This window comes from Phalangium opilio, unplaced genomic scaffold, assembly GCF_054372755.1.
Source record: "Phalangium opilio isolate 3A_F unplaced genomic scaffold, DU_Popi_V2 ptg000246l_1, whole genome shotgun sequence".
In the NCBI taxonomy this organism is placed as follows: Eukaryota; Metazoa; Arthropoda; class Arachnida; order Opiliones; family Phalangiidae; genus Phalangium; species Phalangium opilio.
Genome location: NW_028324225.1, coordinates 6,676,383 through 6,701,303, shown reverse-complemented (window position 1 = coordinate 6,701,303; position 24,921 = coordinate 6,676,383). Strand labels below are relative to the sequence as shown.

Genomic DNA, 24,921 nt, shown 5'->3' with positions numbered 1-24,921 from the left:
AAATTATAAATTATAAAAACTGAACATTGAACATACCTAAGTGATTTCATAAGCATTTTCATTTGAGTTTTGAGCATGGAAACTTCTCCTTTAAGAAGTTCCACCTCTTTATCTTCTTCCCTACGTATACGCTGCATTTCAATTATGGTTTCTTCTAAACTTCCGCATAATGCCTATTAACAGACAGTTTTAATTGTTCAATTAAATATAATTGGTAAAAATAATTAGAAATAAGGGTTAATTACCCTGCTTTCTTCGAAACCATCATCAGGACCAGGTGGGTCATCCATACAAAAAAATTCCTTTACAGGATGACTATACGAAACAAATTTAAAATAAAATTAATAACTACATTAAAATAGCTCATAATTAAAATGAAAGAGTACATTTTTTTTTAATTATTAATATGTAATACCTTTTCATTACTTCTTCATTCATCATTAGACTATTTACAAAAGATTGAAGTCCGTTTACACGATCTTCAAGAAATGCTGTGTCAAAATTATCACCAAACCACCTTTTCGGTGGTATTGTGAATTTTAAATTAGGGAATAAAGTTTTGAGCTACGTTTCAAAAATAAAGCAAATATTTTAATTATTTATAACTTTGAAATTTAAATATTTATAGATAGTAGAAGCCTAAGTACTTTTTATTAAGTCTTGCAAAATCAGTGTAACGTCTGAAAACAAACCAACGTCTACATGTGGTGGAATGTTCCACTTGAACTTTGTATATCTTAAAAAGAAATAAATAAATATATAAGTCGTGTACCATAATTATAAATTTTTAAGATTATTTGAAGTATTTAATGATTTATTATCTTGGTCTGTTTCTGTCTCGGTTTAAAATAAGGGTATTAATAACCGCAATTTCGCAATGAAATTAAATTATCTGCCATAATCAATCAATTATTTCAGTTTAATTGAAAATCAGATATGGTTAAGATGTCCTTGAAAATTCTAACACCAAGTTCCCCTAATTAGCTTGTAAAACAGATCGAAGTCAGAAATGATTTCTCTTTTTGATACACGTACTTTTTATGGGTGTTTTAGATTAAAATTGAGGGAGAGAAAAGTTTCAAGGTAGCCTAGCATCATTCTAGGCCTAGAGTCTTAAGACATTCTTAGAAGAATAAATAACATAATTATATTTATTCATAGTAATTCTCTTGATTTTGTTTAAATCCTATTCACTCAAGCATGACGACAATATCAGGGACAATTTTATTGCCGAAAAGAAATTTTTTGGAAGGGAGTTACAATAAATGATTAACCCAAAAGGGAGTTCTAAAGTTAACCAGGATGACTAAAAATATCGTGGGATTCCACACAATTTAAGTGAAAAATGGGGACAAAACGTTATTAGAAAGTAAATAACTACGCAAAAACTTCTGTAGGATGCTAAACATTTTTTTCAACCACGCCAGGGATGATCTTTTGCGTCTTTGTGGCAGATGCTAAAGCACACGTTGAAATTACGTGAAAAACACCTTCAACGTACCCCACACTTGAAAACAAAAGAGAAATACGCCTAATGCCTTTAAGGGAAAGTGACAAATTTAATTAAATTAAAGGGAGAATGAAGATTCGAAATAGTTAAATTATTTCTTTTTACACCCATTGAAATAGCATAACAAATCTAAATTAATTAATTTCTCAGGAATTAAATATCTGATTGATACATCATTTATACCACCGTATAGGGCATGATTGGTAGTATATTTTATCAAATTTTGATATATATAAACAGAGCCATTTTCGAGAAAAATGACTTTTTGACTTTTGTGTACGACCATAGAAATAACATTAACGTATTACAAACCTAATAAAATTAATTTCTCACAAACTAAATTTCTGATAGATACGTCATTTATACCACCGTATAGGGCATGATTTGTAGTATATTTTATCAAATTTTGATATAAATATACCGAGCCATTTTCGAGAAAAATGACTTTTTGACTTTTGTGTACGCTCATAGAAATAACCCAGGTAGCAAAAACCCGTGATTTACACGTCTAAAAGCGGTGTACGGTAAACCTAATTATGAACGTGTAAAAAACCCATACCATGTCACCTCTAAACACCGTCTTATTCACGTTAACAAATAGAGAGAATCACGTTATTTTTATTAAATATGTAAACAATATTTGCACTTAAATTAACGTGAAAATAATGTAAGGTAATTTAGTGTTCGTAACGTGCAATTTACGTGGATAGAACGTGTACCCAACGATTCTCAGGTACCCAAAACCCGTGATTTACACGTCTAAAAGCGGTGTACGGTAAACCTAATGATCAACGTGTAAAATACCCATACCATTTCATCTCTAAGCACCGTCTTATTCACGTTAACCAACAGTGAAGATCACGTTGTTGTTACTAATAAATATCATAAGATTAACTTCAAATGCGTGAAAATGAGTGGCACAGAAACCTTTAACTTGCTGTTATATGTTGAAATCCAAAATATATCCATGTTAAATTTTAAACGCAAAGCTGGAAACTAACCTCCAGCTAGCCGACCGAAAACCAAATGGTTAAAACATTGCGATAGATAAGGAGGTCTAATATTTTTTAAAATGAAAGATTTAAAAAAGCGAACGGCCGAACACCCTAACTATTTTTAGGAGCACTATACTGAAGGAGGCGTAGCTGTATTTTAAAGCACTTATAAGGCAACGTTAATTTTTAATCCTTAAATATTACTCCAAGGAAAATGTCAATAGAAAACGGTACTAGATGGTAGGTGTCATTGCCATATTGGAGAAAGAAAATTTGGGCTTCAACAATTAGCTGTGAATGACGGGCGGTCTTAACAACGATGAAGTCTATACAATAATCACTTATTTATTTGTACCCATACATATCACCTGTGCTTATCTTTCTAAAAATTATATTAATACAATTGTATGTGTGGAAATTTGATTTACTATAAATTTAAAGTTAAACAATATGTTGTTCTTTTCAACCTCATTGTGACGTGATTTAGGCATTTTGAGTAACTGTTAAATTCAACTTCATGTTCACATGTATTACACGGCCTAAATCACCACCAAACTTAGTGTGATATTTTCCACCAATTCTCCACGTGTATTAAACGCTTTAAATCCCCACCAAATTAACGTGATGAGTTCAACCAAAACTCCACGTGTTTTACATGTCTAAATATACACCACAATTAACGTGATAGTTTCAAGCTATTCCCCACGTGTTTTACACGTCCTAAATCATCAGCTCTATTAACGTGATATTTTCAACCTATACTCCACGTGTTTTACACGTCTAAATATACTCCACAATTAACGTGATAGTTTCAACCTATTCCCCACGTGTTTTACACTCCCAAAATCAGCACCACAATTAACGTGATATTATCCACATATACTCCACTTGTTTTACACGTCCTAAATCATCAGCTCTATTAACGTGATATATTCAACGTATACTCCACGTGTTTTACATGCCTAAATATACTCCACAATTAACGTGATAGTTTCAAGCTATTCCTTACGTGTTTTACACGTCCTAAATCATCAGCTCTATTAACGTGATATTTTCAAGCTATACTCCACGTGTTGTACACGCTTTACATCGCCACCAAATTAACGTGATGTGTTCAACCAAAACTCCACGTGTTTTACACGTCTAAATATACTCCACAATTAACGTGATAGTTTCAACCTATTCCCCACGTGTTTTACACGCCCTAAATCATCTGCTCTATTAACGTGATATATTCAACGTATACTCCACGTGTTTTACACTTATGAAAAACCCAAACACGTTATATACACTTATGAAAAACCCAAACACGTTATATACACTTATGAAAAACCCAAACACGTTATATACACTTATGAAAAACCCAAACACGTTATATACACTAAGAACACTCAAAATACACGCAATTTACATGGTGAATTGCTACCTGGGAACATTAGCGTATAACAAAACTAAAATAATTAATTTCTCACAAACTAAATTTCTGATAGATACGTCATTTATACCACCGTTTAGGACATTATTGGTAGTATATTTTATCAAATTATGATAAAAATACACCGAGCCATTTTCGAGAAAAATGACTTTTTGACTTTTGTGTACGCCCATAGAAATAACATTAGCGTACAACAAACCTAAAATAATTAATTTCTCACAAACTAAATTTCTGATAGATACGTCATTTATACCACCGTTTAGGGCATGATTTGCCTTCATTTCTGAAGAGTTAGAGTTTAAAGAAATTGAAGCGGAGCGTAGCCAAATTATGGAAGAAATTAGCAATTTTTAATTCAATAAAATAAATTTAAAAAAACATGGCAGTAACGGAGCTTTACAAGATTTGCCTTCATTTCTGAAGATTTAGATGAAATTGAAGAGGAACGTAGCGAAATAGTGGAAGAAATGACCAACAGTTAATGTTTTTTTCCCAACGTTTTGTTTTAATAAAACAGTTTTGAAAAACCTGGCAGTAACGGAGAATTACAAAACTTACACACCAGGAGTCCCTCGTCCCCTACCTCTACCAACCCTCCCACACCTTTACCTACACTCCCACCAGGTCTATCTGCAAGTCCAAATCCTTTATACATACCATACTCGCTAGGATACCTATTTCTAATTTTATTAACGGCACAGGATGGGACAACTTTCCCGTTCCCTCTTCCTAAGGGACCATTGTGCCAAGAACTAAAAGCTGCGTAAGCAGCGAAGCGATAGCGTGTATTGAGTTCAGCTTCATACCGTATATTTCCCCAGCCGCATAATAATTCCATTTGGATATGGAGGGCTTCTCGATCGAGAATAAGTTTCTCAAATCGGACAGGAGGTAATGTAATACAACCAAGTCCCCTAAAATAATTTAGGTAATTAGTAAATTATCTGAATGGGTAATTTTTCTAAGTCAACTTTTGTCTAGACGCACAGCATACCCTTTCTATAGGGGGTAGGCATTTCGGTACAATTCCTACATTTGCACCAACTAGGGCTTTCTCCTTGATCAGGTGGCGCTAACGGACAATCAGGCGGAGGTGTTCATGGAATGATTACATTGTCCAAGGTATCAATATCATCATATCATTCATTTATGATAATGGTCTTTCGGGGTTATCCTGGTCTGCCATATTTGAAATATCTTTCAACGCATTGTTTTCCAAAATCTCCATCAAAAGTTTCACAAAGAAAGGGATGGGCATCTTCATAATCTAGGCGCAAATTAAAGTTGTACGCCTAAATTAAACAATTGTTTTTAAATAATTACCTTTGCTGTTTGTATAATCGGCTTTGGTTTAACAACGCGCCACTCCTTTGGCTTTGGGTTATTAACCACGGCAACAGTCTCCATTTTAATGATTTCACCAAGACTTTGCTACGAAACACGACTGGAGGGCGGACTGGACAGGCTATTCCAATAGAGAGAATAGAAAGGGGGCTAACAACCAATCACAGGAGAGATTGGCCGTATGTGAGAAACCACTTTACTAGCAAGAAATTATTCCTTTTTGAAGCGTTTTACGTCAGCAGCTGACGTCAAAAGAAAGATCGAAGGACTTTTTTAATAACATTCAACGGTCCGCCGACCGGTTTAGAGTCCCTTTAACAGCGGCCGTAGGAATTTTGCTAATAATTTTTTTAATAATGCACTATTTTCACATTTCCATTGTAAGGGCTTTGCAACATGGGGATAAATTGTATTGATGTAACTTAAGAGCATTTTTCGAGGAAACAACTTCAGTGACCATTGAATGAACTCTTATAATCGCAAGATAGGCTATAAGAAGCCTTGATGAATATTTCAACCCTCCCTATCCTGGGACTAAATAAGGGTTGATAAAGGCGTATTTTAGGTTGGTTGAATTAGTTTATCTAAAAAATCCAGGCACTCTATTGTCTTCGGCAATCTTCACAATGTAGCCACCAATCATAACCCTAGATAGGGTTTTAATTGTTACGAGAGAATTTTCGTCAGGGGTTAATTGCTCCATTTGAAAAAGCAAAGACTTTAAATATTCTGGTAAAACTATACCTAGTTCCTCTGGTTTCTACTCATTTTCTTCTTCCTGGACTAATTTGGAACTTGTTTCTGAGGCAGTGTTCATCACAATTTCTTTTGAGAACGACCCTCGACTTCAGCTTTAAGCAGTTGAAGCCTTCAGTATTCCTAACTTTAAGTGATACTTCAACGATAAAACACAGGTGCGCAATACAGTGCAACGGGAATGTTAATACTATGAACAAGATAATCTTTAAAGTACAGCCAAGACTGTTCCAGGTAAACAATCCATAGGTGACCAATCTTCGTCCCTTAGAAGACGATTGAGGGCAGAGTAATCCGCTCGGGTATAGTCGTAGTCGAGACGAAAGTATTGCCCAGGTATAGTTGAGCACTGTAAGGGAAAGGAGGTGCGTATAACCAGATTATAACTATCACCAAGGGGTGGGAGATCGTTTAGTTGCGGAATAATTGCAACCAGATCAAGAGTATTGAAGCGGAGGACCGAATACGTGTGGGAAAACGTAAATGTTGCGTTAGCGCCGAGTTAGTGAGAAGGTTAGTAAATTGAGCATTGAGGGGAGGCATGTTTCAGGGTAGATAGGGTATCCCAGTCAATGTGCGGAAGGTTAAAATCACCGGTAATAATTTAATTCAGTTTAGAGGCGGCAATACTTTCTAAGTCGGCAAAGAGAGTTTCAGTTTGATCCCGAGGTGTATTAGGGGGCCGACATACACAACCCTAGGTGGCCCATGTGCCGGAAGTAGACGTTTTAAGTTCAACCCAAAGGGATTCTGGGTATTGTATAGTTAAAGGGACTTCATGGCATGTATGGGAACTTTTAAAAAACATCATGATTCCACCCCCAGTACGGGTGAGACGATCCTTACGGTATAGACTAGTTAGGTAAATTGAAAGTTGCATCATCTCGGGTTTCTAAAGCCCAGGTTTCACAAACGCAAATACAATCCACATCACTGGAGGCCAAGACATTTGCCTTTTCTCACAAAGCTCAAATAATGTCCCTCGGCCAACGATTGACCTTTATGAATAATTACCCCTTTAGTTTTAAAAAGCATCTTTGCTCAAAATGACATTTTCATTTTCAAAACTTGATATTTTGGTCGAAATCTTAATTGTATGACCATCTTTGTAATCGACACGGAGAAGACACAAAAAAGCGTACTTTCCGCTGGATATCAATACATCGCGCTCTTGTATTTTTGGGTTGTTACAAAATAGACATGACACCTCTGTTAATCTCATCCTTTTTTCAATAGATTTCCAATCAATTTTATCTCGGTTTTCTAGTGGAAGATTGAAAATGTTGCTTTCAACAATATTTTCAGAATTTTGCTCAACTTGAAATTTGGGGCATTTGGCAATGTTTCGCGACTTCGACCAAAAAAGATCATTTAGAGCCTTAGAGTAATCGGCTTCCATTTCTTGACTTAGTGTCGTCAAGAGGACCATCAAAAATTCACTGGCGTCTTGTTGATCGTTTTGCGTAAAATGATTTCCGACAGCCATTCTCAGTTCCAACCCTTTACGACTGAAACTTCCCTGAGAACTCTCGATGTCGTTTATCGTGTTATGAAGGCACCGTAAAACTGGTTTATCAACGAATGATCCATTGTAAGATTTAACCAATTCTCTTAATTCTGGCACTAATAAGAGTAGTTGCAAAACGCTATTAGAATAGCACGTTACTTGATCATCGTTAGCTAAACTTTTCAAGGGAAAACTATCCAAACTCTGTTGGGCTTTCCTTTTCTTCTTCGGTGTTTCTTCACATCTCACTTCCTCGCCTTCTAAAAGGCTTTTAGATAGTGTAGGCGCACTTCTTTTCCCACCTTTACTTTCTTTCGACTCCGTTATTTCCAAAAGAGGCAGATCTGGCCTATAATTTTTGCGAAGCCTGTTATATTCCATTATGGCTCGTCCATCCGCCTTAATTTTAGTCGGATCGAACTGTAATAGATGGAGTCCGGCTAAGGACGTCACTCTCGATAAAGCCACGTACGCCATGCCAGTTCCGAGTAAATTCGGACCCAAATCCATAATGGTGCATTTTAAACTCATGCCTTGGCTTTTGTGTATCGTAATAGCGTACGCCAGGATGACGGGAAACTGGGAGCGTTTAACGTAAATGTTTGCCATGAGCAAAAATTTGACGCAAATTTTCTCAACTAAAAAGTCAGTGTTAGCGTCATCGTTATTCGGTTCGCGATCTACTCTGAGAAAAATACCAGTAACGTTTCCTTGTTCGTCCTTCTTGAATCCAGTTACGAAACCCATCGTACCATTTACAACGCCTTTTTCAAAACTGATATTCCTTCTGACCATTATTCGGCAGCCAACGCAAAGAGCTAACTCGCTCTCCAAACCGCCTGTTTTGGACGGTTCGTTTTCTAGCCCTTGCAGTCTCCTGAGAAGGTTTTTATTAATTTTTTCCCCATAGTCAGCGAGTCTATTCTGACAACGAATGACTTCAACTTTCTCGCCGTTTTTTCGCAGCATATCAAAGTTGAATTTTACGCACATGGCTAATTTAGGCATCAAAAAAATTGGGTGAAACCCTTCATTGGACAGCTTAATGAAAAGGTCCATAGCCACCTCGATGTTTTGACCTCCCTCAACCAATCTAGTTCCTAAGGTCGCAACATCAGCTTCGGAAATATTTCCAATTCTAACTCTGCTTAGAATGTCGCCGTAACTTTGGTCGTTGGCTTGTCTAACATTTTGCGTTAGTTCATCGTATTTAAAAAACTTCCAAAGATCACTTCCTCCGATGCAATTGAATCTAAGTCTGGCTTCTTCGGAAGTGATTTTGATAAACGCGGGATTTCCTTGAACCGGTGGCAATTAGAAAAAGTCTCCCAAAACAAGAATAAATACAACTCCACCAAATGGTTGGTTCATTTCCCAAAATTCGTTCAGCCTCAAGTGAACGTGTGTCAGTAAAACCGATGAGACCATAGAAATTTCATCAATAATTAACAGTTTTAAATTTCCCAAAGTTTCTTTCATAATGCTCATATTGTCAGAACTTAGGGAATGGTATTCGGCAATACGCCCATGATCTACCGGCAACATTAGTAATCTGTGTAATGTTACGCCATTAACATTCAACGCTGCCAAACCCGTTGGCGCGGCAATTGCCACGCTAGCAGGATTTTGAAAGCGTCGCCTTACGGCGTTGGCGAGAGTGTCGATAAAAAACGATTTGCCAGTGCCACCAGGTCCCGACACAAAAAGGCACTTGTTTCTACATTTTTCTCCCTCTTGGGAGAAGTGATCTATCTCTATCGGGTCGTGAATAAAGTGCTCTATTATGTAGGGCTTAATTCTCTTTCTCATGAAACCCAGATTGTTTTTCAACTGGATTACATTCGCATTTTTCTCGACACCCTCAGAGCGCATCGCGTAATCGTAAAACTGACCAAATTCCCGCAAACTTAGATTTTCCAAGCTGTCAGGACGATTCGGATATTTGTCGTCGACGAACCCTTTTTGGCAAGTGTCCTTGCTTTCGGGGTCAGTTTCCCTCAAACGAGCGAGTTCCTTGAAACCTTTCAAAATTCTCGATCGGTTTTCTTTCAAGTTAGTGTTTATAAATTTAGTGCTGTCAGACTTGTTGTAAAGGTCTTGGCCCAGCATCATATCGAGAGCTTCATAAATTCCTATTTGCTTGCACGTCAAAGATTGCAATCTATAGGCAAATAATTTTTTGGACAAACTTTCGTTGCCTAACTCGGCAAAAGTTTGGTCCATGTCAGCCCGGTCTCCCTTTGTCACGTAAGCCGTGACATAGTTTGCCACTATTTCCGATTTGTCAGCGACAAATTGCAAATCCATGTTGGCTTTGGAAGCCAAAAGTAGCGTGGGATTGTAATCATTGATTAAAACTTCGTGCTGTTTTCTCGGCAAGTCGTACAGTCGTTTTTGCACCTTTTTACGTTTTGCCACTCTTTAGAGTGCAAACGTATTGTTCCCATCTCTGTTGGCTGGACGGCTGGCTGGATATGTTGTGACTGGAAATGTTGTGACCTGATGAATTTTGTCATAAATGAATATTTCGAACTTTAAATTTCCCGCGAATTTTCTACTCGAAATTCACCCGTAGTTCACGTTACACCTCATAGGTGGCGTAACGTATTTATTTTCAATTGAAATTATTTTTCTGTCGGCGCCGGGCCTCGAACCTACAACGTCCTGATCCATACGAGACGCCAGTGAAGGCGCCCGCCCGCGCGTGCTACCACGAAGCCACGCTTGCTTGTATTATAAAGCGAGTTAAATTATAGTGAAGAGAAGAGAGAGGTTAGAAGGATATGGACCCCCCTCCACCTCCCCGACGCCCGCCACTCGTGGCTTTAGCGGGAGACGAGAGAGAGAGGGTTATGGAGAGAGAGAACTGTTTGGCGTAGTGCCCCCCAATTTTTTAATTTAGCGATATAATTTAAATCTATGAAACATACTCATTTAAAGTTAAATAATTCTAATTAGCTAATATGATTATTATAATTAAAAAAAATTATATTATTTAAGTAATAAATTTAACGATAGTTGTTGAGAGATAATCAATAGAGGGCAACATGAGATGTCATAAATAGACTGCAAACTTCGTCTAGTTTGTTGTCTGCCTATTGCAAGGTCTGATGATTGATGATTAGATAGTTTAATCAGGTGTTTAAATGTAACTTAATCCCGGCGATACCATTAATGACAAACACAATCAACATACTCATGGTTTAATTAAAGTTAATTAAATTGAATTGCTCAAAGATAATTATAAAATTAAATCAACAATTCAACTATCTGCTCAACGATAATTTAGCTAGTTTTTGTCAGTTTTGCTGTTTATTTAAACGTAATTAAACAATGGTTAAATACTGCAGCGTGTATGGGTGTAAAAATAATGCCACAATGAGTGTTGTCCGCTTTCACCAATTTCCGCGCGACGTTAAATTGTCGAAACAATGGGATATAGCTTTAAAAATGGGTAAACCACGCACCAAGTCCATGGTTGTCTGCTCCCTTCACTTTAAAGAGGATTACCGCCCTCAACCGAAATATGAACAGTCAGGTATGTTTTAAGCGTATAATATTAATTTAAAACCAATTATAATAAGAGTTATTATTGTAGATAAGTTAAGTTACCCTCCCAGACTTGGACCTTTGGCTGTTCCTTCCAAAAAAACTCCCGTTAAGGAAACATGGTCAACAATAGTTCAAGGCTAATGGGAGATTGGAAAGACTGAAAAAAAGAAATCAGCTCTCACAATCTCCAACTTTGCATGCAAGTGAAACAGCTGAAATAAATGGACCAGCAGACGCAGAAATTCTAGCTGAAAGATTGGGGATTGATGCTGTTCAACAAACTACCGAGGAAACTACGACCGACAAATGCAGCAATCCAAACCCCAATGATAAATCAGGGTTGCCACGGGTCAGGGAGAACCTGGAAAAGTCAGGGAATTTGAAAATGGGCCAAAAAGGTCAGGGAAAAGTCAGGGAATTTGAAAAATTTCAGCAAAGTCAGGGAATTTTATTTTGGTAGGTAAAATTTCTGGGGATAAGTCTTTATTGAAAGAGTAATGAAAGTTTCTTCTCATCCTCTCTTAACACAGAAAACTCAAGAGCAATCCTAAAAAATGTCTAGAATTGTTTTTGTAAAGTTAATGCTCTCTAAAGAAATCTCTCAGACTGTTATTTATAGTTAAAATTTTTCTTAATAATTTTGGCGAAAATGTTTCTTAATTATTTTGGTGTGAAAAATACATTGGAAAACTTAAATGTAGAGACTTTATTTAATTATAAGCACTTAAAACGTGCTGTAAACATTTACACTTTCGGCCTAAAAGGTCAGGGAAAATCTCAGGAAAAGGTCAGGGAATTTGGGATGAAAGGCCACTCTAGTGGTAATTTTCTCAACTCAATGGGTAATTTAGTCCAGTTTAAAAAAAAATCCATATTTCCCACCCTGGTCCGACATAAGTGAAGGACGTGACGTCATGCGAGACTGCGCAGTGCGAATTTACTTTCGTCATCGCAAAAATTTGCCAGATAAAAGAGCCATCTAACGGTTACTAATCGCAAATTCAAAACGTCACATAAAAAACGCTTCTGTTGTACATTCAAGGCAGTGATGTGCGTGAGGATATTAGTTTTCACGCTTAGAGGATAGGTAACTCCCTATCTCCGACGGCAGCTTATTTGATATATAATCTTTTCCAGCGTTGGTTGTCAGCACGCGCAAACCCAGATTTCTATGTTGGAGCGGCTAAATTATGATCACTAACGTAGGTTTGTGCGTGCAGACAAAAGACAATGCAATTACTGATTTACAGGATTTAAAACGTCGAGATTTTAAATCCTAAATATCAGTATTTTTTTTCGTCTTTTGTCTCGAAATATTTCTTTCGTGTGTTGTCAGCACGCTTAAAACAAGGTTATAGATTACCGCAAAATCACTCCAGTATAGGAACCAGGGTTTGCTCATGCTGAGAACCAAAGCTAGAACAAATTTTATATAGAATAAGCTGCCGTCGAAGATAGGGAGTTGCCAATCTTGTAGGCGTGAGAAAAAATTTCCTCTCAAAGTTTTTACTTTCGCGCGTTTTAAGGCAAAGTTGCCTACTTTGCTTCTTTTGCAAAGCTTTACTCTCAGCTTGCAATTTTAAGTTAGCTTCTGTTCTAGATTTCCCCATTGCAAGGCGGTTTTTTTTCAGCTTAGCTTGTTCTCGAGTAACCATTTTAAATAGTCAAGAATGGCTGTCACAATAATGTATTTAATAATATATTGCAACGGGTTTTGCAAATATGTTTGTTACACCCAGCAGTTCACGAGGAATTTTTTAAGAACTCTTTGAATTGGCAAAGGTACACACAGAACCCTTTAAATTTGCAAAGGTACACAAAGAAACCCTTGAATTTGCAAAGGTACACAAAGAAACCCCTGAATTTGCAAAGGTACACAAAGAAACCCTTGAATTTGCAAAGGTACACAAAGAAACCCTTGAATTTGCAAAGGTACACAAAGAAACCCTTGAATTTGCAAAGGTACACAAAGAAGAACCCTTTGAATTTGCAAAGGTACACAAAGAAACCCTTGAATTTGCAAAGGTACACAAAGAAACCCTTGAATTTGCAAAGGGACACAAAGAAACCCTTGAATTGGCAAAGGTACACAAAGAAGAACCCTTTGAATTTGGAAAGGTACACAAAGAACCCTTTGCAAAACACTCAGATTTCAATGATGTAGGTAATAATGAAATGTGAGTAATAAAAAATAGGCTTATCATAAACTTTAACAAAAGGAAAATTGGAAAGAAAAAAATAATTGAGCACAAACGATGTATGAAGTTGGTTTAAATAACCAACTTATTAACCCATAAAATACTTCTAAATATAATTTGAAGTAATAGATATAATTAAATACAGGTTTTTAATAGAGGAATACGAACCTTAAGCCTGGCTTCGGAAAGTTGCCGCCTAAAAGTGAACTTTCAAGAGGGCAAAGTTCGAAAGCGCGAAAAGTGAACTTTAAAGAGGCACGGCCAACTTAGATACTCGTTGGCCGTGAAAGAGGGCAAAGTTCCAAAGGGAGAGGGCAAAGAGCTAAAAATCAAGATGGCGACTGTGTGTAGACACTGGTTTAGAGTAGCTTTAATTGTTAAAGCTGTCACATAAGCGTGTTTTATCATTTTTAGCCTGCAAAATTGTAATTATATTTATATCATGGAATTGAACGTCAGGAAAGAAAAGTTTATTCTACCTTTGGAGAAAAAATATTAGAGTATGTAGAGTTAGTAGAAGATGACAGAAAGAGATGTTCTGTGGTAAGAGACCAAGTCTTAAAGTGTAAGTAGATTCATGAAGTTGTTAAAGGGAAGAAAACTATTTGAAAATTAAAGCATTGTTCTTGAAAACAAGTGACGTAAACGGAGATCCTCGAAACTAACATGTTTGTTGAAAGTTTCTGGAAATTTCAAAACATGCTCCTGCAAATCTGTGCTTTCAAAAAATGTAAACACTGCATTGGACTGCGATTGTTCATTTGTTCCTTCACCAAAATAATATCTCAGGACGAAGAGACATATTTAGAATTTTATCAAGCCAAAATTAAAGTTTTGAAGGAAAGAACATTTCAAATATGCAACACGAATCTGGAAATATCAAATTATGCTTCTGCAAATCTGCGTTTTCAAAAAGTGTAAACACTGTATGCTTTCATAAATGGAGCCCATTAAGCTCTGATATCTATGAAGCCCAAAACAACAAACTTAATACAGTTTACAAAAGTGTAAAGTTCAATATTTTTAAAATGTCGAAAATGGTTAATATAACTAATAATAATTATATAGTTTGCTTAGAATTTTTCAAAACTGTTCTTAAATTTCAAGGTGATATTTAATACAATAAAAGCCTGTTGCAGGTAATACAACAAGCTTTAGCAAATAACTTTCAATAGTTTACTTAAGCTTTAACATAGCGCTCTTTAAAAAAAAAAACAATTTTCTCCATGTATGACACATACTTTATGAAATGGGGGAAAAAAATTGTTTTAAGTGTTCTTATTTTTAATTTCGCATGCAAAGACAAAATTAACACACAAAAGTGGGAATTTAAATGTCTTTAATTAATGCTGATTCAGTGTTTATGTTTATAAAAATGAACAAATATTATGATAAAACTTAATTTGTGATATTTTTTTTCTTCCACCTTAATTGTACAATAAAAAATATAAAATTTGCAAAGATATACTAGGAACATCGTAAATCTAATCAAATGGTACTACAGAATTGATGGAAGGCAAGTATAATAAACAGTCCTTGTTTCATTTGATTGAATGAATTCTTCATTCTTCATCCATTTTGTATTTTTTCAAGTCTTCCTAAAAATTTATATCTTCTATGGTTAGATCAGTTTGAGTTTCTGCAGTTTTGTATGTATTATTGTTTGTCTGACTCGATACCTCCACCATTTCATCATTAGCTTGAACAGATGCATTTAAATAAAGTGGTACGCATTGACAAGCAACTTCAGCTCTTCCAGAATCTTCAATTCTGTCTTCAAGAATGCTTTTTTCCATAATCACAGAATCATCTAGACTGTCTACCGTTAACACAGAATCATCTAGACTATCTTCCGTTAACACAGAAACAAAGAGATCATTTCCCAATGATGACATTGCATTTTCACTTTTTGATTCCAATTCTCTCTTCTTCTTAGAACGCTCTAAATACCGATTATGTAAATCTAGTCTAGATTTTGGAGATCTTAAGCTTTGCACACTTCTATATCCCAGGAAAAGTGATGGAACCCAATCAGGGTGCGTCTCATCTTCCAAGCTTGATGGTTTTCCTAAATAAAATGCATTGCATTAATGAAAAAATTTTAAAACTTGTACCATTTCTTTAAATTTAGTATTTCTTACCTGAAATAAAATGACGACTACATATTCTATGCCATTTCTGTATTAGATCAAAAGTTGAAAATTTTTCTTCAAGATGAACGGCGTTATCCCACATGGACACCAGTCTGTACAATACTGGCTTCTAATCACCACCATCTTCTGGTCTTCGTCCATTCCACTTGGACACCAGTCTGTACATACTGGCTTCTAATCACCACCATCTTCTGGTCTTTGTCCATCCCACTTGGACACCAGTCTTTACATACTGGCTCCTAAACACCACCATCCACTGGTCTTCCGTCTACTCCACATAAACACCAATCTGTATCATTGGCTTCTACTTCATTATCATCGTTAGGTTTTAGGATATACGCGGCGATCAGCTATTGTTACGAGAAACGTCTAGCCTCCCTAAGATGGGATCGCCACCAAAGGTTTTCGCAATTTTCCTTACTATTATAATGGAAACGAATCGTATATATACCCCAAAATTTGAAGAAAGCGGGCAAGAGGGGCACGTTTCAATTTAAACGTCAATATTAGCAAAGTTTGAGAAGATAAAAGGTATAACTTTATTAATGTTAATTATTGAAGATTAAAATAATTAAAAATAATTATATTTATTTAAATATTAAAGATAAACCTCTCGTTCAAACAGAAATTATTATTGCCTCCTATATCTACCAAGGCCCGTGCATTGTGATATATTTCCTTCATTGCCTCCTATATCTATCAAAGCCCGTGCATTGTGATATATTTCATTCATTGCCTCCTATATCTATCAAGGCCCGTGCATTTCGATATATTTTTCAAAACAACAACCAAAATGGGAAGCTCCTCTCAGAAACATAATAATTTCTCTTCTCTGTATATGAAATAAAAATTTGGATAATATTGCGCTTCTTCTTTAATGGTATGAATCCTTGCCTGTCTATTAATATTTTACGTAGGAGTAATACGTTTTTAGCGAAGTCTAGAGAGGATAAACACAAGCGAGTTTGTTTCGAAAAAAAAATACTGCTTCCACTAATGGGTTTATACTCCTTGTTACTGTTGTATAGAGTAATCATGATAAAATCTTAAAAAATTACAAGAGGACAAATCTTTTTTATGCTCTTGGTTTATTCTTAATAAGAATATAAAACATTTATTTTGTATCAAAAAGTATCTTTTGGTGCTGAGATTGCTTTTGAAAAATCCAAACGGTTAGGCATGGGTAAAAAAGACATGTGTAAGCTATTTGCAGAGATGATAATTGTTTTACATGTTTTAAATAAGACTGAAGCTTCCACTATTGTGTTTATGCACATTGTTTGTTTGAGTGAAAACCATTTAGGTGTAGATAAAAATCAGACCAAAAATTTCAAAAATATATATTTTAAATCTAATCAGATACGCCCACCTAGTTGAAAATAGACCTTTTAAATTTGCGGGAGCCATTCTTGAGAATTTTTCTTTGCTTGTGGGTTGTCAATTTATCTACCAATAAATATTTGTGTTTGGAAGTTGGATATTAAGTCAAATTAAGTGGTTATAAAGAGCCAGCAGGTTTTTGCCGCTTCTTTTTGTGAGTATTTGACTTTTGAATGTAAAATGGAGGAAGATAATGTTGAGAGTAAGGATGAAATGCGGAAGCGCAAAGCGCGGGAAAGGATGAGGGCAAAAAGGTCGACGTTTTCATTGGATACTTAAGGTTATTGAATCTTCTCGACACGGAGAGGTAATATTTTGGTTTTCCCAACTTGAATTAACAATAATACTCGCTCTATATTAACTATGAAATGTGTACAGTCTATCGACTTCATACCTATCATCATTACTCGTCCTATATTAACACTGACTATTAAAATTTAGATAAACCCAGGTTTTTCTTAAATAATTTAATAAATTTTCTTGATATTAATTATTTTTACCGTCAAATATATTTTGCCTTTCTAGATGAATTGTTTAAAGAAACGTTATTTCGATATCATTTGATATTATGCTAATATTGACAATTTCTATCTAAAGAAAAAATATATTAATTACTTCTCCTATACTAACTTCAGTATGTACCGCAAGCTGCTTGAGGCAATATTTTTCATCCTATATAAACCCTAGATAGAGTTTCCATGGTTTTAAATACAAAAATCTAACGCTTTACAGAAACTCGCTCGTTATTAACTCTGAGATTTGCACAGTGTATCGAACTCATAACGTATTAACTACTCTCTCTTTATTTACTCTGAAATGTAAACGGTGTATCGACTTTATTACAGCCTTCATTACTAGTCCTATATAAACTTTGACTATATGGTTTTAGTTAACACAGGTTTTTACCTCTCCGAGTGACGTATGTCACGGAGAGGTTCTGTAGCGATCGTGTGTGTCTGTTGTTACACCCACGTGACCGCGTTCGCAGTTTCCAAATCGGAGCAAACGTGTTCGCCATTTCCGAACTGCATTCACAGTCACGGAAATGGCTCCTCTACTTGAGTTCTCACACCACCATCTTCTGGTCTTTGTCTATCCCACATGGACACCAGTCTGTACATACTGGCTTCTAAACACCACCGTCTACTGGTCTTCCGACTATTCCACATAGACACCAATTTGTCTCATTGGCTTCTAACTCCATCGTCATCGTTTGGTTTAATTCATTCGCGGCGATCAGCTAGGGTTACGAGAAACGTCTAGCCTCCCTAGGGTGGGTTGTCCACCAAAGGTTTTCGCAATTTCGGTTGTTCTTGCTTTAAACTGTAGTTCGACACCCTTATATACTACCTATTTGAGTAAGGAGAAGCAACCGGCGTATGCTTCATTTCAAACGCCAAAATTAGTGAAGTCTCTCAAGAATGTTTAATTGTTTTTTATCAAAACGATGTAACGCTCAATAAGGCGAACAGCTAACGAAGAAAATATTTAATATTAATTATATTTATTTTAATATTTAAGATAATCTTGTTTCTCAACTCAAAATTAATACGGTGTTTAGCCAAGAGTTAAATATTTTTATTTTCAAGTTTAAACTCATAATTTTTGTATTAGCTTACTTATTCCCTTAACTCTAGATATTTTCAAAAGCACACAGATGCAGGCATAGCATCCACTAAAAATATACCAATAAAACTCAAAGCCCCCAGGGCCTATCGGGTCAACCATTTTTTAGGGTAATAAAATCCCTAACGCTAGCACTAGCAACCCCTAACTCTATCAAAAACAACAAAAACTCTGGGGAGAAAAAGCCCCGCACTCTCGTCTCGTACTTCAACACAACAAGTACGCAGTTTCTTTTGTACCGAGTTTATTTTTCTGTAAAATTCAGTATTGTTTTTCTTTATGTTAATAAATGACAGTTCGTTTGTTTTATACATCACGTGTGAAAGTTAATCATAGTCACGAACATTTATTGGTCCGTCGAGCCGGATATATATCTATCTACGTGTATATTCGTTACAAAAACTAGCAAGCAACTTTCGTGATCAAGCTATGAGTCGCTTTCATCAAAAACTGTAGCAAATAAACGTCAACTGCGTCATCAAAAAATATTAAAGAATCAAACAAAATGGATACCTTGCTAAACAAGCGGAGAACCATAAAAGGGCAAATAACACGACTGGAAAACGTCAAAGCCGCGCCTTTCACTCAACAACAACCTACAGTTGCAGCCAAAATGTATGTAGAAAAAGTTGAAAAATTATCAAATACTTTAGACGAAATTCAGGACGACATTGCAAATACATGTCTCGTCCCTGATGAATTGAGCGTGCATGACAAAGAATATAATGAACTTGTAACCAGACTCGAAGAGTTACACATTCATTTTGCATCAATCATTCATCAAACCACATCGTCTATCGCTCCAACGAGTCAAGCTTCTCCTCTAGCAGGAAGTCATACGCCAAGTCCCGATGTGAAATTGCCAAATGTAGAACTGCCAAGTTTTGGTGGCAATTTCGTCGACTGGTTCACTTTTCACGACCTTTTCACCGCGATGGTTCACAACAACAAAGTACTAAGTGGAGCACAGAAGTTTCAATATCTCAAGGCATCTTTAAAGAACGAAGCTGCTCTTTTGATCAAGTCCATTCCTGTCACTGATGCAAACTATCCCGATGCATGGGACATCTTGACACAGCGTTACAACGATACAAGTGAAATTATCGATGCCCACATTAAACGCCTTTTCACTCAGCCAAACGTAACCCAGGAATCTCCTACCGCATTACGTCATCTTATTGATACCACTGCCGAGTCGGTTCGAGCTCTCAAAGTCCTCAAGGAGCCAGTTCAACATTGGGATGCAATGTTACTGTACATAGTCAAAGAGAAGCTTGATCCATCATCTCGTCGCGAATGGGAACTATCACTGTCGGGTAACATTAGACCCACATTTGAAGATCTAACAACCTTCCTTGATCAAAGAGCCAGAGCGTTGGCGGCAGCACAGACAACAACGGCATCTGGTTATAAAGCAAGGAATGTTTGCAAGCCCAAAAACCTAACAACCATTCATTATGGAACCTCACATTCACAATGCGTGGTGTGCAACGAGTCGCATTCCATTTACAAATGTCAAACGTTCCTGAACAGTCCAACACCCGAACGTTGGAACTTGGTAAGAAACCATTCACTATGCCACAATTGTTTACGAACTGGCCATTCAAGCGCCAACTGCAAGGCAGGACACTGCAATCATTGCCCACGAAGACACAACACGTTACTTCACCAAGATAAACAGCACGAGGCAGTGAAGAAAGTAGAAGAACCTACCGAAGTAGTATCTCACATGTCACGACAGTCGAGTACCAATACTCAAGTCTTCTTATCAACCGCTATCATACAAGTGATTGATTCAAGTGGACAAATCCAGTCAGCTCGAGCACTTCTGGATTCAGCTTCGCAAGCAAGCTTTATCAGCGAACGTTGCGCTCAAAGACTGCAATTAAATCAAAATCGTCTCAATGTCTACATCGGTGGCATTGGCGCTTCAGATGTTGGAACGTCTCACAAAAGCGTGCAATTAGAAATTCGATCCAACGCAGACAAGAACGTGAACTTGAAGGTGGAAGCCTTGATTCTGAAGAGGTTGACTGAAAACCTACCAAGTTTCACTTGTGACCCTTCCCAATGGACACACCTCTTAGGGTTGCAACTAGCAGACCCGAAATATCACACACCTGGTCAAGTGGACATCCTCTTGGGCGCTGACATTTACCTAGATCTTATTCGAGATGGTCATTGCAAAGGCCCACCGGGTACCCCAGGAGCATTCAATACAGTTTTCGGTTGGGCAATTTCGGGTGCACAAGGCCCAACTACAAGCATATCCAACGAAATAAAAGTACATCATTGCATGATTGATGAACAAATCCAGAAGTTTTGGGCCATGGAAGAACTTCCTCCACGGAAGATGTTAACTTCAGCTGAAGTCAAATGCGAAGATCACTTCGTTAAAACTCATACCCGCGATAACACTGGACGTTACACTGTTCGATTGCCACTTAGTCATGATCCAGAAGTACTTGGAAATTCAAGGAATCAGGCAGTACGTCGCTTCATAACCAATGAAAGACGCCTACAGTCAAAACCAGACCTTTATGATCAGTATCGCACTTTTATGGATGAATATTTATCTTTGGGCCACATGGAACTTATTCCAAAAAAGAACGTGGATGACGAGCCAGACACAGTCGTTTATTATCTACCTCATCATGGTGTTACAAAAGCAAGCAGTACAACGAAATTACGAGTTGTATTTGACGGCTCTGCCAAAACGACCAGCGGGATCTCTCTAAATGACATCATGTTAGTGGGTCCTAAACTGCAAGAAGATCTCATTAAACTGCTGTTCCGATTCCGGTTCCATATAATCGTCATGACGGCGGATTTGGAGAAAATGTATCGCCAAATTTTGGTCAATCGAGAAGACACAGACTTGCAACGAATTGTTTGGCGAAAAAGCATAGATGAACCAATACAAGACTACAGATTGATGACAGTTACATATGGTACAGCATCAGCGCCATACTTGGCTGTAAAGGCTCTTCAGCAACTCGCCCTAGATGAAAAGGACGACTTTCCCTTGGCCCACAAGGTACTCATGGAGGATTTCTACATTGATGATTTACTATCTGGGGCAAATACCCTCAGTGAAGCATTGGCATTACAAAAAGAGCTGATACAGGCTACTCAAAAAGGAGGATTTCACCTAAGAAAATGGGCGTCAAATGAGCCTTCATTAATCGAAGGGTTACCAGTAGAACTGCGAGAAATCAAATCACCACTCAACATCGACAAAGACGATTCAATCAAAACTCTGGGTCTCTTCTGGCATCCTGTTTCAGATACATTGTCTTTCATCGTGACGTCACCCAGTATCAGAACTAAAGTCACAAAACGAACAATATTATCGGACATTGCAAAGGTATTTGATCCATTAGGATTGCTAGCGCCTGTCATAATCAGAGCGAAGCTTATAATGCAAGAAATGTGGCAACAGAAGATGCAATGGGATGAAGACTTGCCTAATTCTATCAGTCGAAAATGGCATGAATTCCGCGAGGAACTTCCAGACATAGAAAACATTTTCGTCCATCGCCACATATCTCAACCCAATTTACAGGAAATGATCATACATGGATATTGCGATGCCTCGGAAAGGGCATATGCCGCTGTCGTGTATTTGCAAACCATTACATTCGACGGTCAGGTCAAAATGGAACTTATTACAAGCAAGACAAGAGTAGCTCCATTAAAACAAATCACAACAGCAAGATTAGAACTATGTGGGGCCGTACTACTTTCTCACCTGATCACGTTAATCCTGGAAGCGTGGAAAATTGATGAACCTGTTATTCACTGCTGGTCAGACTCGACAACTGTCTTAGCTTGGCTTGCATCAACCCCATCTCGCTGGAAAACATTCGTGGCCAACAGAGTGTCAGACATACAGGACACTCTTCCCTCAGCTCAGTGGCACCATATAGCAGGCAATCAAAATCCAGCGGACTGCGCTTCCAGAGGCCTACGAACTTCGCAGTTGCGTGACCACTCTTTGTGGTGGCACGGACCGCAATGCACACCAAATGAAGTTACACCTTACAACGAAACCGAAGAATGTCTACATGAAGAGAAGCGCGACAAGACTCTCCTCACAGCAATACTTCAAGTTGATACTACGTTACTAGGAAAGTATTCATCAACCACGTTCCTAATTCACGTGACCGCATATATTTTACGGTTTCTCCATAATGTCAAACCACATCAAAATTCAAGGCGTACAGGTCCATTAACCAAAGTAGAATTGGACTTAGCATTACGTCACTGGATTAGGGCTGTTCAGCATGAACATTTTCCCAATGAAATTAAAAACCTACGTCAAGATAAACCACTCTCAGCGAAAAGCAAAATTCTTAGTTTACATCCATACATGGACAAAGAAGACATCTTGAGAGTAGGAGGTCGCCTACGCCATGCCAATTTGCCTTTGGAACAAGCTCACCCAGCACTTTTACCCAAAGACAGCAAACTAACCGATCTGTTGATAAATCATGAACATATCAAGTCATTTCACGGTGGTTGCCAACTGGTGCTATCAAATCTTCAAAGACGTTACTGGATCATTGGCGCTCGTGATACAATTCGTTCTCATATCCGCAAATGTTCACGTTGCGTACGGCATCGGGCCGCCACAGTTCAACAACTCATGGGGGATTTGCCCTCTGTTCGAGTAAACCCAGCTCGGCCCTTTCTCAAATGTGGCGTCGACTATGCTGGCCCTTTTCTGCTTAGAGTCGTCAAGGGTCGTGGCCACAAAATGTTCAAAGCCTGGATTGCCGTCTTCGTGTGTTTTACAACACGGGCTTTACATTTCGAGTTGGTTACGGATATGTCTACAAGCGCATTCATAGCAGCACTACAACGATTCGTTGCCAGAAGAGGACGACCTTCGGATATCTTTAGCGACTGTGGAACCAACTTTGTAGGAGCTAACAGAGAAATGAAGGAGTTCATCAAAAGCATAACGTCAGCAACCAGCAATAGTCAAATCACAAGATGGCTGGCAAATGAAAGCATAACGTGGCATTTCAATCCACCAGGAGCTCCTCACTTTGGAGGCATTTGGGAGGCTGGAGTCAAATCGGTCAAACATCATCTTAAACGTGTCATGGGTCAAACAAACCTGACGTATGAGGAGATGCAAACACTACTATGTCAGATAGAAGCCTGTTTGAATTCCCGACCTTTGACAGCCTTGAGTACAGATCCAAATGACTTCAACGCCTTGACGCCAGGTCACTTTCTAATAGGTGACTCATTAACCGCTATCCCCGAAGAAGATTTAACATCGGAAAAGACAAATAGACTGACGCGCTGGCAAGTAGGACAAAAGATTTTACAACATTTCTGGAAACGCTGGCAAAACGAATATCTGGCACGCCTACAACAACGACCGAAATGGACACAAACATGCACAAATCTGCAAGTGAATGATTTAGTATTGCTAAAGGAAGAAGATCTTCCACCTACGAAATGGAAGCTTGCCAGAATAATCCAGACGCATCCCGGTCCCGACGGGTGCGTTCGCGTTGTTACGGTTAAAACATCAGATAAAACTTTACAAAGACCAGTTGTCAAAATATGTCCCTTACCCATTAACTAAGATGTCATTGACTTGGTTAAGGTATACTTTCATTAGCATATTTCTGTATATTTTAATTGAAACAGGCATTTCAAGGTGGGCGGAATGTTTAGCCAAGAGTTAAATATTTTTATTTTCAAGTTTAAACTCATAATTTTTGTATTAGCTTACTTATTCCCTTAACTCTAGATATTTTCAAAAGCACACAGATGCAGGCATAGCATCCACTAAAAATATACCAATAAAACTCAAAGCCCCCAGGGCCTATCGGGTCAACCATTTTTTAGGGTAATAAAATCCCTAACGCTAGCACTAGCAACCCCTAACTCTATCAAAAACAACAAAAACTCTGGGGAGAAAAAGCCCCGCACTCTCGTCTCGTACTTCAACACAACAAGTACGCAGTTTCTTTTGTACCGAGTTTATTTTTCTGTAAAATTCAGTATTGTTTTTCTTTATGTTAATAAATGACAGTTCGTTTGTTTTATACATCACGTGTGAAAGTTAATCATAGTCACGAACATACGGAAAGAGTTAAAAAGCAGTCTATGTTTTTGTTACTACAGCGGAGGGGGCGTTAACCGAAAATCCGGTGGCCATGCTTTGGCTTGTACTGGCATTTGGGTTAGGGTTATTGTTACCCGTAGAAAAAGGGGGGATTCCCCACTGAGATAAATTAGCTGAATTTCTAACTGGAGAGGGATTTCTGGAAGAATTATTGCTAGCCATATTGACTGGACTTTGTTTGGATTTTGATTTAGGCTGTTTTGTTTTAACTATTGGGAGAGATTGCCTACGGTCGTTACGACTTGCTAAACGTGCCGCTCTTAGACGGTCACAGTGTTCCTTATGCGCTTTATCTCCCGTTCTATACATAAAAA

The 24,921-nt window shown here is 37.5% G+C and overlaps 3 protein-coding genes and 1 long non-coding RNA gene across 4 annotated transcripts; 2 read left to right on the top strand and 2 right to left on the bottom strand.

The window, feature by feature from the left end:
- Positions 1-3: 3 nt before the first annotated feature.
- Positions 4-594, bottom strand: LOC149612315 (sorting nexin-16-like). The gene is made up of 4 exons (XM_089858580.1): positions 416-594; positions 246-315; positions 55-173; positions 4-19 (listed from the first exon to the last, which is right to left on the bottom strand). The coding sequence occupies exons 1-4, from the start codon at positions 439-441 to the stop codon at positions 4-6; spliced, it is 231 nt and encodes a 76-aa protein (XP_089714706.1). The 5' UTR covers positions 442-594.
- A 10,324-nt stretch (positions 595-10,918) lies between these two features.
- Positions 10,919-11,624, top strand: LOC149612314 (uncharacterized). The gene is made up of 2 exons (XR_016376436.1): positions 10,919-11,085; positions 11,146-11,624. It is a non-coding gene; the product is annotated as an uncharacterized LOC149612314 (long non-coding RNA).
- A 3,093-nt stretch (positions 11,625-14,717) lies between these two features.
- Positions 14,718-15,532, bottom strand: LOC149612313 (uncharacterized). The gene is made up of 2 exons (XM_089858579.1): positions 15,439-15,532; positions 14,718-15,365 (listed from the first exon to the last, which is right to left on the bottom strand). The coding sequence occupies exons 1-2, from the start codon at positions 15,530-15,532 to the stop codon at positions 14,896-14,898; spliced, it is 564 nt and encodes a 187-aa protein (XP_089714705.1). The 3' UTR covers positions 14,718-14,895.
- Positions 15,533-18,961: 3,429 nt separating this feature from the next.
- Positions 18,962-24,061, top strand: LOC149612312 (uncharacterized). Its single transcript, XM_089858578.1, has one exon. It carries the CDS (start codon positions 18,962-18,964, stop codon positions 24,059-24,061), a length of 5,100 nt encoding a protein of 1,699 aa, XP_089714704.1.
- Positions 24,062-24,921: the final 860 nt, after the last annotated feature.

Excerpts from the sequence above, each read along its gene's own strand:
- LOC149612315 (XM_089858580.1), bottom strand. The coding sequence starts at position 441 with ATGATGAATGAAGAAGTAATGAAAAG. Across the intron at positions 316-415 it reads AATGAAGAAGTAATGAAAAG|TCATCCTGTAAAGGAATTTT; the intron begins GTATTACATATT and ends TGTTTCGTATAG. Across the intron at positions 174-245 it reads ATGGTTTCGAAGAAAGCAGG|GCATTATGCGGAAGTTTAGA; the intron begins GTAATTAACCCT and ends GTCTGTTAATAG.
- LOC149612313 (XM_089858579.1), bottom strand. The coding sequence starts at position 15,532 with ATGTGGGATAACGCCGTTCATCTTGAAGAAAAATTTTCAACTTTTGAT. Across the intron at positions 15,366-15,438 it reads TAGTCGTCATTTTATTTCAG|GAAAACCATCAAGCTTGGAA; the intron begins GTAAGAAATACT and ends CATTTTATTTAG.
- LOC149612312 (XM_089858578.1), top strand. The coding sequence starts at position 18,962 with ATGGATACCTTGCTAAACAAGCGGAGAACCATAAAAGGGCAAATAACA.